We start from the raw sequence: 12,082 nt of genomic DNA on the forward strand, positions 1-12,082 counted from the left end.
AGACATTGCATATACTGCAAGTGAATCTTGTCCGTATTAAATAACTGAACATAAACATTATATATTGGTTATATAAAAACAAATTTGTTAGAATGTCTCCCAATATTATTTAAGCTTTTAAAGTACATTCAGGTTCTTTTAAAGCACATTCACTAGGTTCTAGTAGCAGGTTACCCGATTTGTTATTTTGGAAAAAATGAACTAATCGTATTTTACTGTACAGGATATGAGTAATAACAAAAATTAAATTTTTGGAAACAGTTTGCAGGTTCCAGTCTTGCATTTTGGGACTCTGTATAAACCTCTGGAGCCAGCTGTTCACCACTATATTCTTTCAATCACTATGAGGTGTTGATTTTAAAAGAATGGGTTGCTGTTCCTAAAGTCTACACTGCAAATATTTCATGGCAGACCTGTGAACTTGCATGGATTGGTTATATTAATGCCTATGCTTGGAGCATAATAAGGACCAATTCATGATTTCATTCAAAAACAGTGAAGAAAACTATTTTCTTTAATGATATGCCAGATTTATCCAAATATTTCAGCAAGTCTGTATTACAGTTTGTCAGCAAACTGGGTACAGCAAAGTGTATTTAAAAATCATTTAATTAGGACAGATTCATTTTCACTCCATGCCACTACACAGCAAGACTTGCTTGTTCCTATTTCCTTAAATTTATCCTGGAATTTGTCCAAGTTTAGCTTTAATGAGTTGGCTAACCCGCTAGTTACATTAGGATTTATTTTGCCCTGGAGAATAATGTTTGAATTGATAGTTTTTTAACCTGTTTTGTTAAATGAACATATGTTCGGATCTGAACTTTAACTCTGGATATAAGAAAGATTTGAGAAATAATTATTTCTAGTATTGTTGTTAATAAGGTTTTTAAATGGAATTTGCTTCTACACTTTAAAAATCTCTAATCAATCACCTATATAATTACAGTAAGTTTTAATATGATGAATTTTAGTATGAATTCATATTCAGTTATTTCGTATGAACCAAAATGATCTATCAAAATATAATGGCACAAAGTTGAAATAAAGATCTGACGTGGTTCAATGAAAAAAATTTAGTTTTACTTGAATATTCGTTTATATTTATTTGTTTGAATATATCTGTTAGGTAATAAAAGCTGGTTAAATATAGCTCATTACATTTATTAATAGTGGATATTTTGTATTAACAGGTGCAGCTTGGTAGCAAATATATATTATATAGTGCTTTTAAATGCATTGTTTGTACTTCAAAACCATTATAATAAAATTTGAATTATAAAATGCACTTTCATCGTTAGCCAGTCCTAGTTAAAATTTCCTTTAAGAAACATTTGCTGCACACATGGTACAGTAGAATTTTTTTCCTTTTTTGTTTCCTGCCTTTCTGTGTATAGAAGGATTTATTTTCTTCACTTTTCCTTTCTCTGAAAACGAATAATGTATTTTGTCCCTATGGTAGTATTAAAAACTACAGTAAGTTTAGAATTTGCATATTGTAAAAAAAGTTTGTATTTAATATACTATTACTACCCATCAGGGAATCTTTTACATGAAATCTGTAAGTGTAAAAGTCATTGTAGTTCAGTACAGTAGCTGCACTGAGCATTAAATGAATAGTCTTAGTTTTTAAAATGAAGTTTTTCCAAGATGTTACACTATGTCAGTATTAGCAACAAAGAATCCTGTGGCACCTTATAGACTAACAGACGTTTTGCAGCATGAGCTTTCGTGGGTGAATACCCACTTCTTCTTTGTTGCTTTTACAGATCCAGACTAACATGGCTACCCCTCTGATACTATGTCAGTATTGTTGCAGATCTCTGGATATCTCCTTTTCTCTGCAAGTACATTTTAGTCATTAGAGAAGCCTTCCTATAGAGACATGCATTGATAATTATATTAGTCCTATTTTTTGCTGAATAGGAGTTGTGTGCCATTTCGTTTTACTGTCTTTCTTTGAAATGTATGTTATGAAACATCCTACGTCAGATTACATATTAAGGGAATTGGAAGGATTTAGTTTAAGGAGCCAGACATTAAAACTAAAGAAATCATACTGTGAAAACAAAAAGTAGAAGAGCACGTTTTTAAGATACATAAAGGAAAATGGATCAATGACACTAATGCATTGAGATCCATGTTACAAAAGTGGGCATTGCTTGAGAGAAGGCCTGGTAGGAAGGACTCTGATGACAATTGATACTACCATAGTAGTACATCAACTTATGCTGGTTTGCCTTCAGGGAAATTTGGAGATTTTCTGTTAATGTTTGCCAAAGGCTCTGCTAACGTGTGTTTTTGGGCTCTGGCTTGTGACTGTTCTAACTTTGCACTTTTGCCCTTCACATGGCTAGTGGTGTCTTGTGCCATGTTAGAGAGAGGGGACTAGTAGTATGAGACTTGTGGCTCCCCTCTTTCTGCCTAATGTTTTTGTCTTGAGTCTTGTACATTAATATTTATTTATATATCTATTGCACAAATTCTTCTTTAACATAACATTTATTTTTGTAGTTTCCCATATGCACTGTTTGCAATGAGAGACTACATAACTTGGGTTTGAATAACGTTAGAGTAGCAGGCTCAAATTCTAGCATGAGGCACAGATAGTAGAACAATTTTTGGTGGGTTATCATAGCACTGCAGCAAAAGTGATTGGCACAGTGTGGGAAATATTGGCATGGCCATGATTCCCAGGGGATTCAGTGCCTCATCTGGGTATGCTCAACTAATGTAGCTTCTATAGTCATATGTGCCCTTCCCTCGGGGGTGAGGGAGAGGGAAGGAAGAAGGTTCTCTTGGCCTGAAGAGCTTCCAGTCTGTATTTTTTTTTTGATGTGACATGACAAGTGAGAGTAGCAAACAAAAATGTTTATAGTAATTAATTTTTATGTATTCCCAGACCACCACCTTCATATAAAACTAGCCTATTCAACCACTTATTGCTGCTATACTCTCCATCCCCCCACCCCTTTTTTTGTTTCCTGCACCCACTTGTGTCTCATTTTACATTAGGTACCAGTCCTACAAAAATGTATCATATGTTTAACTTTTCTCCTGTCAGTATTCCCATTGAAGTCTGTATGACTTCATGACCGTATGACTGTTAAATCGTGGAAGTAAATGTCTGGCTATGCAGATGGTGTCAGCGAGAGTGCTTTGGCTTCTTTGACAACAAGCTGATGTTCCAGGAAAGAGGATTACTGTTCTGGGATGGGTTTCATCTATCACATACTGGAAAGAGTGTCTTCTGACATAGTCTGGCTAACATGATAAGAGGAGCTTTATACTAGGTCCTGTGGCGGATCGTCACAAAAATCCGGCCAATGTACATCTATGCTCAAGTAACGAGGACAAAGGGAAAGGAGCAATTATGGGAGAAGGGTCTAGAAATTACAACTTAATTAAAAAGGCAAAAAGAAAAGCAACAGGACAGTCTGCAAAAATCTTTCATGCCTTTACACAAATACAAAGAGTGTGGGAACAAACAGGATGTACTGGATGTCATGGTATATGAAGAAAATTATGACTTAATTGGCATCAGACAGACTTGGTGGCAAAACTCCCATGATTGAAGTACCAATATTGAGGGATATATCTTGTCTGGAAAGGATAGGTATGGGAAAAAAGGAAGATGTTGCTCTGTACGTCAAGAATGTATACACTTCTTCCAAGGTCCAAGGGGAGGTGAGCAACAGACTTATTGTAAACCACAAAATCATGAAGAGGAAGTGAAGGAGTTATTCTATAAGCCTCTAACAAGATTAACTAACACATATGAGCTGCTATTAATGGGTTTTGTTTTAACTTCCCTGATATCTGTTGGAAGACTATTGCAGCAAAACATAATATGTTCTGCAAATTCTTAGCATGTGTAGGGGATAGCTTTCTGATTCAGAAAGTTAATGAAACAGCGAGGGGGTCGTCCATTTTGGATGTTGTTTTGGCCAACAGGGATGAATTAGTAGTGAATGTGAAGGTGGTCTGGGACTTGCGAGGGAAGTGATCATGATCTGATGGAATTCAAGATCCTATGGAAAGGAGGACATGAGAACAGCAAAACAAGGACACTGGGCTTCAGAAAGGCAGATTTCAACCGACTCAGAGAAATAGTAGGCAAGGTCCTATGGAAAGATCAATTAGGAAGAAAAGGAGTTGAAGGGGTTTGGCAGTTCTTAAAAAATGTTAATACTAGAGGCTCAACATCAAGCTAGTCTGATGCAGAAGAAAGAGAAGAAGAGCTAAAGAGGCCAGTGTGCTGCACAAGATGCTTTTTAGCTAATCTAAAAACAAAGAGGGGTACATACAGGAAATGGAAGGAAGAACATGTCACCAAGGAAGTATACCTGGAAATAGCATAAGCATAGAGGGACAAAATCAGGAAAACTAAGGTAGTAAATGAATTGCAGCGGTCAAGAAATGTTAGAAACAACAAGGAGGGGTTCTTCAAATATGTCAGACAAAAAAAGAAAGATCAAGTGTGGTATGGGTCTGCTGCTAAATGGAGAAGTTGAACTGGTAACAGAAGATGATAGGAAGGCAGAGCTGCTTCAGTCTTCTCACAAAAAATAACCTGTGACCAGATGACTAATGAAGTTACCATAGAGAATAAACGGGAAAGGATGCAGATCAAGGTAAGTAAAGAACACGTCAGAGATCTTCTGTCCAATTTGAATGAATTCAAATCAGTGGGCTGGATGCTATTTGCTGTTCAAAGGTATGGAAGCAATTAGCTGAAGAAATCGTGGAGCCACTGGTGGTAATATTTACAAACTCATGGATGACAGGAGAGGTCCCAGAAGACCGGAGAAGAGCTAACGTTGTGCCCATCTTTATAAAGGAGGAGCCAGGGAACTATAGACCAGTCAGCCTGACTTTGAGAACTGGGAAGCCACTAGAGCAAAATATAAAATATTCAATTTGCAAATACCTGGAGGATGAAGGGATAATCACTAGCAGCCAACATGGATTTACAAAGAACAAATTATGCCAAACCAGCTTAATTTCCTTCTTTGACAGGGTAACTGATTTTGGTGGATAGGGGGAATGCGGTGGACATAATATACTTGGACTTCAGCACAGCTTTTGACACTGTCCCACATGACATTCTGATGGGTAAGCTGGAGAATTGTGGGCTTGGTGGAACTACCACTGAGTGGATACATAATTGGTTAAACAACTGCAGACAAAGAGTAAATATTAATGGATGATGTCGGATTGGAGGGAGGTCTCAAGTGCGGGTCCACAAGGATCTTGTTCTGGATCCAGTGTTTTACATCTTTATTAATGACCTGGATATAGGTACAGAGAACATACTGATCAAGTTTCCAGATGACACAAAGCTAGTGGGAGTTGTCAATACTTTGCAGGATAAAGCTAAAATTCAGAGGAATCTTGATAAATTGGAGAACTGAACTGTAGATAAGAAAATTAAGTTGAACAAAGGCAAATGTAAGGTGCTACACTTAAGAAAGAAAAACCAAATGCACAGAGTGAGAGAAAACTGACTTGGTGGCAGCAGCAGCACTGCTGAGAAGGATCAGGGATATGGTGGATCACAACCTCGACATGAGTCAGCAATGTGATGCTGTTGCAAAAAAAAAAAAAATTAACAGAGGCGTAGCATGCAAGTCACAAAAGGTGATAGTACCACTCTACTCGGCACTGATTAGGCCTCAGCTGGCATACTGGGTCCAGTTTTGGTCATCATATATAGAAAGGATCCAGAGGGAGTGACAAAAGTGATCAAAGGGATGGAATGAAAGCCATATGAGCAAAGGCTGAAGGAACTGGATATGTTTAGTTTGGAAAAGAGGTAATTAAGGGTGGATACAATAGCAGTCTTCAGATACTTGAAAGGCTGCCGTAAAAAAGATGGAGAAAAGTTATTCTCTCTTGCCACAGAGGCCAGGACAAGAGGCAGTGGGTTCAAACTACAGCATAGCAGATTTAGATTAAATCTCAGGAAAAACTTCCTAACAGTAGAACAATGGAACAGACTGCCTCGTAATGTTGTTGAAGCTTCTTCACTCGAGGTTTTCAAAAGGAGTCTGGATATCCGTGTTTCTTGTATGGTTTAGACCCAACAAATCCTGCATCTTGGCAGGGGATTAGGCTAGATGATCTTTGCGTTCACTTGTAACCCTTTGGTTCTGTGACAATTTGTATGAGTAAACTTGAACATAAAAATATAAGTGTCTATGGGATGAAGGCGTTCAATTGTAAACTGTTTGGGGCAGGGACCATGTCTTTGTGTATAAGCAGCTTCTTTTACAGTCTTGCTCCAATCTTGATTGAGACCTCTGGGCACCACCAAAATACAAGCAAATAATAAAAGGGGTGGGGAAGGCCATGGGTTAACATGATATCGTGAAGCTACACAGATATATGCACATTGGCTTGGTGATATAAAATGTATATTTATACACAATTAAAATCTTGTTAATTAACTTGCTAGTAGGCAACACAGGAAAAATGAGAATATGCAGCGATTGGGAGTATATACCAGGTGTTTCAGAGTATATAAGGAGTATATACCATGCATAAGGAACAGTATCGGGGGGCGGGGGGAAGAGATCTGGAGACAGAAGTTGGAGAAGGAAAGAAAGGGGGCATCAAAGCTGGTGACACTGGCAGAGTAAGGGCTGGGATATGCAAAATTATTGAGATCAAGGAGGTGTGTTTGGTAAGTGTAGTGTAGGACCTTGAAAGTGAAGATAAATGAAATTTGATGTGTGGGGCACTGGGAAGCCAGTCAAAGGATTCTAAATGGATGATACCATAATCTAAATGATTGGTATGGAAAATAATTTTGGTGGCATTGATGGGATTTTGGACAGATTGCTGGGGACTGATGTGGCTGTTAGAAAGAACAGATTACTGTGATCAAGGCAGATGATTAGGTCAAGGACAAGAAAGTGTCAGTTTTCAGATATGTTTTGGAGTAAGAAACTGCAGGATGAAACTATCGATATATTTCTGGTTTTCAGTGAATATGATACACTTATTTGTTGTTTATAACATATAGCTATTACCTGAAGCTTAAAGAAAAATGTAACTCCTGACTACTGATGTAGAGTGCTACTTGCCTGCATTGTGTTCAGTGGGCTACAAATGTATTTTTGTGTCATTCCCATAAGTGCTGTTGTTGGAAGCGGATGTGCTTGGAAATAAATTAAGATAATGCTGTGAAAAGGAATCAAATCTGAGTCAGAGCTTGAAAACTGATAGTGGCTAAATAGAGTGCATATTCAGTGAGTTCTAAGTATGAGGAGTGAGGAAAAGCTCATTTCTGTTACTTTTATTTGCTGAGATACCGTCAGCGTGGCTGTTTTCAAATTATTTTCTTCTGGTAGTGCAACGTAACAGATGTTTCATTTGGTGACTTACTACATTTTTTTAAATAAAATGTTTGCAAATGATTCAATTTATAAACACTTTCCTCCATTTTAGTAATGTTAAACAGCTAAATTGCCAAATCTATAACTGTGAAACAAAAATAATTTTAAAATATTGTGTATATTAATATTTTGTATTTATATATACATAATTGATATCCCTTTTACTACCTTTAGATGTAGTTAAGATCAGAAAAATGACTGTCAGGGGTTTTATGAGGATAAATCCCTGAATACTTGAGAAATGTTCAGATACTCTAGTGCTGGGTGGATCACAAATATATAGATAGATAATAGAACAGCTAGATCTGGTGGAGTGTTTAGGGGAAAGGTTCAGAAGTAGGGCAAGATATGCATAGGTAGAAAAGCAGTAGTGATAGGAGGAGGATTGACCGTGAATAAGGATCAACAGTGGAAGTGGGGGAGAATTTAAGGGAAGATCTGTAATAGCAGTTTGGGGCATCAGAGGTTGGAAGATGGTGACAGTAGCAGATGTGGGAGAAGGAAAAGGTGAAGGCAGCATTAGTTGGAGTACAGAGGAAGCATGTGCCTTGATTCATATTTTATATTAAAAACCGCTCCAGAATATTTGAATTATGGAGATTATAACATTGAGGAGTTCTGGGGATTAGATTAACTATTTGAGTTTTGCTCTTGTGGTTTGTCATCAACAGTACTCGCCAATGGACTATAATCCCAGAATGAATTTTCCTATTTGTTCTGTATTTTATGCGCACAGTATGGTTGCTGTACAGGTGCCCGATGCTTAGATTTGCAAGAGTGAAAACACCAAATACTATTTTGGTGGGAATGCATCAGTATGACAAGTTTTTTTTATTTAAACATTTTAAAATTTTGAGATAATTGGGATGAAGGCATGCGAAGTCAGTTATTCTTTCTAATAGTGCATGACGTTTTTTTTTTAGGCAGATAACAATGAGAAATGAAATTTCTTTTGATATCCAATCATATTTGTAATCTAGTGGTTTTTTTGTAAATTATGAAATGCCACCAATAAAGTACAATTCATGCCTTAAAAGCCAGCTGCTTTCAGCCTCAGCTCTCATTACTACAGTTTTTTGGTATATTTGCCAGTACTAGGCACTAAATTAATCACTTTATGTTTTGTTTTTCAATTTTTAAAACAGGACCAAGCGATCTCATGTTCCACTAACAGAATGCATATTTGAACTTCCAAATCTGACAGTTCAAGCAACTAGAGCCCAGACCCTTCTTCTACAAACTATTTATCAGAGCTGGTCTCATCATGTTGGAAATGTCAGTTCTGCAGTGGTAAATGAAGTTTTGCTGAATGAAGTCTTCCAAACTTTAGGTAAAGACATAATATTTCTGACAAGTATGGTAGATTAAAATCTCTGCGGTAATATAGAGCACTGCTAGTAGAAAATGAATGCACATACAACTATTTTTAAATCCAGGTTTTAACGTATTGTAGTTAAATGACTGAATGTTTTTGTGTGCATATGGTATTTATAGCTTATGCTTAAAATCCAGGATGTAAGCTAAGCCACCAAGCTTCTCTCCCTGGCACCAGTTTCTGGATGCATTTAATATTGCCATACAGGATAACTTTTCCATACTTCCTTCATCATTTGAGACATCCAGCCTTGCTGCCTTATACTGTGTAATGTAGTAACATAAGATCATTCAGAGGTGAAGTTGTTGAATGAAGTACAAAGCAGTAGGTTTAAGGGCTTTATTCATCAAGGACATTTTGTAGAATGCAGATGTGGATTTGTTCAAAAGGGCCCCCAATGTTCCTCATCTAAGCCAATTTAATCAATAACTGTTTCCTTGACTATTCTGAAGTAGCTACAGTGATGCAAATCCAAGAGGTGGAAGAAATAAAGGAGCTGGCTACATGGATTCATAATGCAAAACATGGATGGTTTTCAGAAAAAAAGTTATTTGTGCAAATTAAAGACGGATTCTGCAATGCTCTTGAGCACATGCTTATTATCCATCTTTACACAGCTATATACATGCTTTAAAATAAGCATGTACTTAAGCGTTTGGCTGAATCTGGGCCTCGCTTAGCCCATAGACAATTCAGGTTACCTTATTCAAGTTTACTTAAATCCAGGTACTCAGTGACCTTGGCAAAATTATGAGTAATGGTTTTACTAAGGATGAACACTTTCTTCAATGTATTGGTTCAAACTCTTTAAAAAAGCCTGGCTTCTTTTTCTACCTATTTTCCCCCCATGAACAAATGTATTTATTTTGGCCAAAGACGGGGAAAAAACAGTTTTATTTCCTCTTTTTCCCTAGTACAGCATACAAGGGCAGCGATTCAATGTACTATCATATGTTGACTCCATGGTGGGTATCTTTTTCAAGACTTTCATGTCATCCAAGATTATATGCTGGCAGCTGAGGATTTAGAGCAGTGTCTAGAAGGACAGCAGCAGAGAGAGCATGGACATGAGCTCCATCTCTAAAAGTAGACTATGCTGAGGTAGTTGTCTTAGGCCTGGTCTACACTGGAGGGGGGGGGGGGGGAAGATCGATCTAAGATACTCAACTTCAGCTTCGAGAATAGCGTAGCTGAAGTCGACGTATCTTAGATCAACTTAGAATCACTTACTTCACATCCTTGTGGCGCAGAATTGATGGCTGCGGCTCCCCTTTCGACTTTGCTTCCGCCTCTCACTGAGCTGGAGTTCAGCAGTCGATGGGAGAGCGATTGGGGATCGATTTATCACGTCTACACTACATGCGATAAATCGATCCCCAGTAGCACGTGATTGGTGGGTAGTGTAGACGTACCGTTAGTCTGTGTTACAAAACAGTGCTGATGATATCCATTTCTTTGAAAAAGGTGTAATGCAATGCAAGTAGTCCATTATGAGACTGGGCTGGCTCTTTCCAAGAGCAGCAAGGACTAAAAAGAGTGGAGTTAGTTTGGTTGTTGTTTGACCAACTAAAGCTATATAAAGTGTTCATCTTGTCTAAGTGCAGCTAGAGAGGATGTTCACAGAACTGTCAGGCAGTTCCCAATAAGAACTCTAGAGCGGATAGCTGGAAAAATAATCCTCCTGCTGTATTTTGTTACTATTTGTTTTTTATGATGATGATCAATCCTGTTAAGACTATGGCCAGGGTCCTGTATGCTCCAGGGCCTCTGAATTTTTTATAGAATTGTGCTTCAGAATCTGTTTTCATTTTTAAAATAGTGTCTTTAGCCCATATGGTTGTGATAAAAACAGAAAATGTAAACTAAGTGTAAACTAATGCAATATTGTCTTCCTGAGTCTGCAGAAGGCCTGAAATAATAGCTCTGAGAGAAATGAATTGTTCCATTCATCTCAGTGAAGGTCCTTGTGGCTGCTGTGATTCTGTGGCCACAAAAATTGACATTTTCTCAAGAAGCTGAAGAATTCAGAAGTTTTACAATGGAATTTACAATTCTTCTGCAGTCAGGCACACAGCATTTTGCTTTTAGTGTCCTTGAGTGGTCTGCACCTGCTTCTTGCTCATCAGCTTTTTCCATAAGAGAAAGGTAGTTGGGCTACAGAGCATGCCTCCTGTGTTATTTCAGGCAGCAGGAGGTCAGAGAGCCAGAGCTGGACTCCAGCCTCTCGCCAGAGGGCAAGGAGAGCCAAAAGTGTAGGCTGACATCCTTTAATTCAGCTTGGAAGTTTCTTAAGCAAACTATAACAGAATTACAGGAAGTATTCATGCCCCTAAACAGTAAAGAAATCAGGAAGCAAAAAATCCAAAACTCTAGCATGGTTAAATGGCAAAGTTCAAAAGGTTCTTCAAGCCAAACAGATATATGATTCAGAAAATGGAAATCCAAACCAAGGGAAAATAGAATAAACTATAGTAGGTAAAATGTAAGCTGGAAATTCAGAGGTCTAAGGAATTTGAAGAGGATAAATAGCCAAAAGGGTAAAAACAAAATAAAAAGAAATTACTTAAGTATATTAGAAACCTATGAAATTCAAAGGTTCCAGTCTTTTCCCAGGGAGCAATTTGAGAATAAGGACAGAGGAGTAAAATGATTTATTTACATCTGCCTTCACTGCAGAGACTATTTGAGAAGAGATACCACGTTGAGATTTTGCCCAAATGTGAAAAAAAATTCAGGGTGTTTTTTTTTCTTGGGGGAAATTAAAAAAAACAACAAATTTTATTAAATTTACTCATTTTGTAAGTATATTTATTAAAAAAACATAAAAATGCATGCATGTTATTGACAATGGAAGATATTGCAATTCTGGTAGTAAAACAACAGAACACAGTAGTTGAGTACTCCAGTCCACTAACTAGTTAGGTCTATCACTCTTCTGAATTTCCCCTTCAATAATGATACCCTTTGACCCATTTATTTGTTTTTTTGAGCACCTAGCTGATAAGAACTTATTTATTTTTTATTTTTTAAATTTTTATTAAAGCTATCTTTAAAAAAGTATATATAATACACAGGTTGATCACAGAGTGTACAGCTGGGTATAGTGCTTAGATTATCCACTAATACAAAGTTTGTTTTTAGAAGTCATATGATACATAGAGTACATAATCAGCAATAATCCAAATTTGGGTGAATAGATTTAACAATATAGTTTAGATATTAGAATGCAAATACTCAGGTGCATCACTCATGAAAAGTTGTACAGAGATTTGGTTGCGCAAAGTAAAATATATCAATGATTGGAGAT

The 12,082-nt window shown here is 37.1% G+C and overlaps 1 protein-coding gene across 24 annotated transcripts in view; it reads left to right on the forward strand.

Annotated features, from left to right (window-relative positions):
• The window catches only part of VPS13B (vacuolar protein sorting 13 homolog B), a 917,098-nt gene that overhangs the window by 209,730 nt on the left and 695,286 nt on the right, over window positions 1-12,082 (forward strand). For all 24 annotated transcript variants that reach the window (XR_005593500.1, XM_039522053.1, XM_039522058.1 and 21 more), the window contains one exon: window positions 8,546-8,730. Coding sequence is in view for 23 of the 24 variants with exons in the window: in XM_039522053.1 (XP_039377987.1) it covers window positions 8,546-8,730 (185 nt within the window). In the remaining variant the exon portion in view is untranslated. The remainder of the gene's footprint in view (window positions 1-8,545; window positions 8,731-12,082) is intronic.

Source organism: Mauremys reevesii, linkage group 2 (genome assembly GCF_016161935.1).
Source record: "Mauremys reevesii isolate NIE-2019 linkage group 2, ASM1616193v1, whole genome shotgun sequence".
In the NCBI taxonomy this organism is placed as follows: domain Eukaryota; kingdom Metazoa; phylum Chordata; order Testudines; family Geoemydidae; genus Mauremys; species Mauremys reevesii.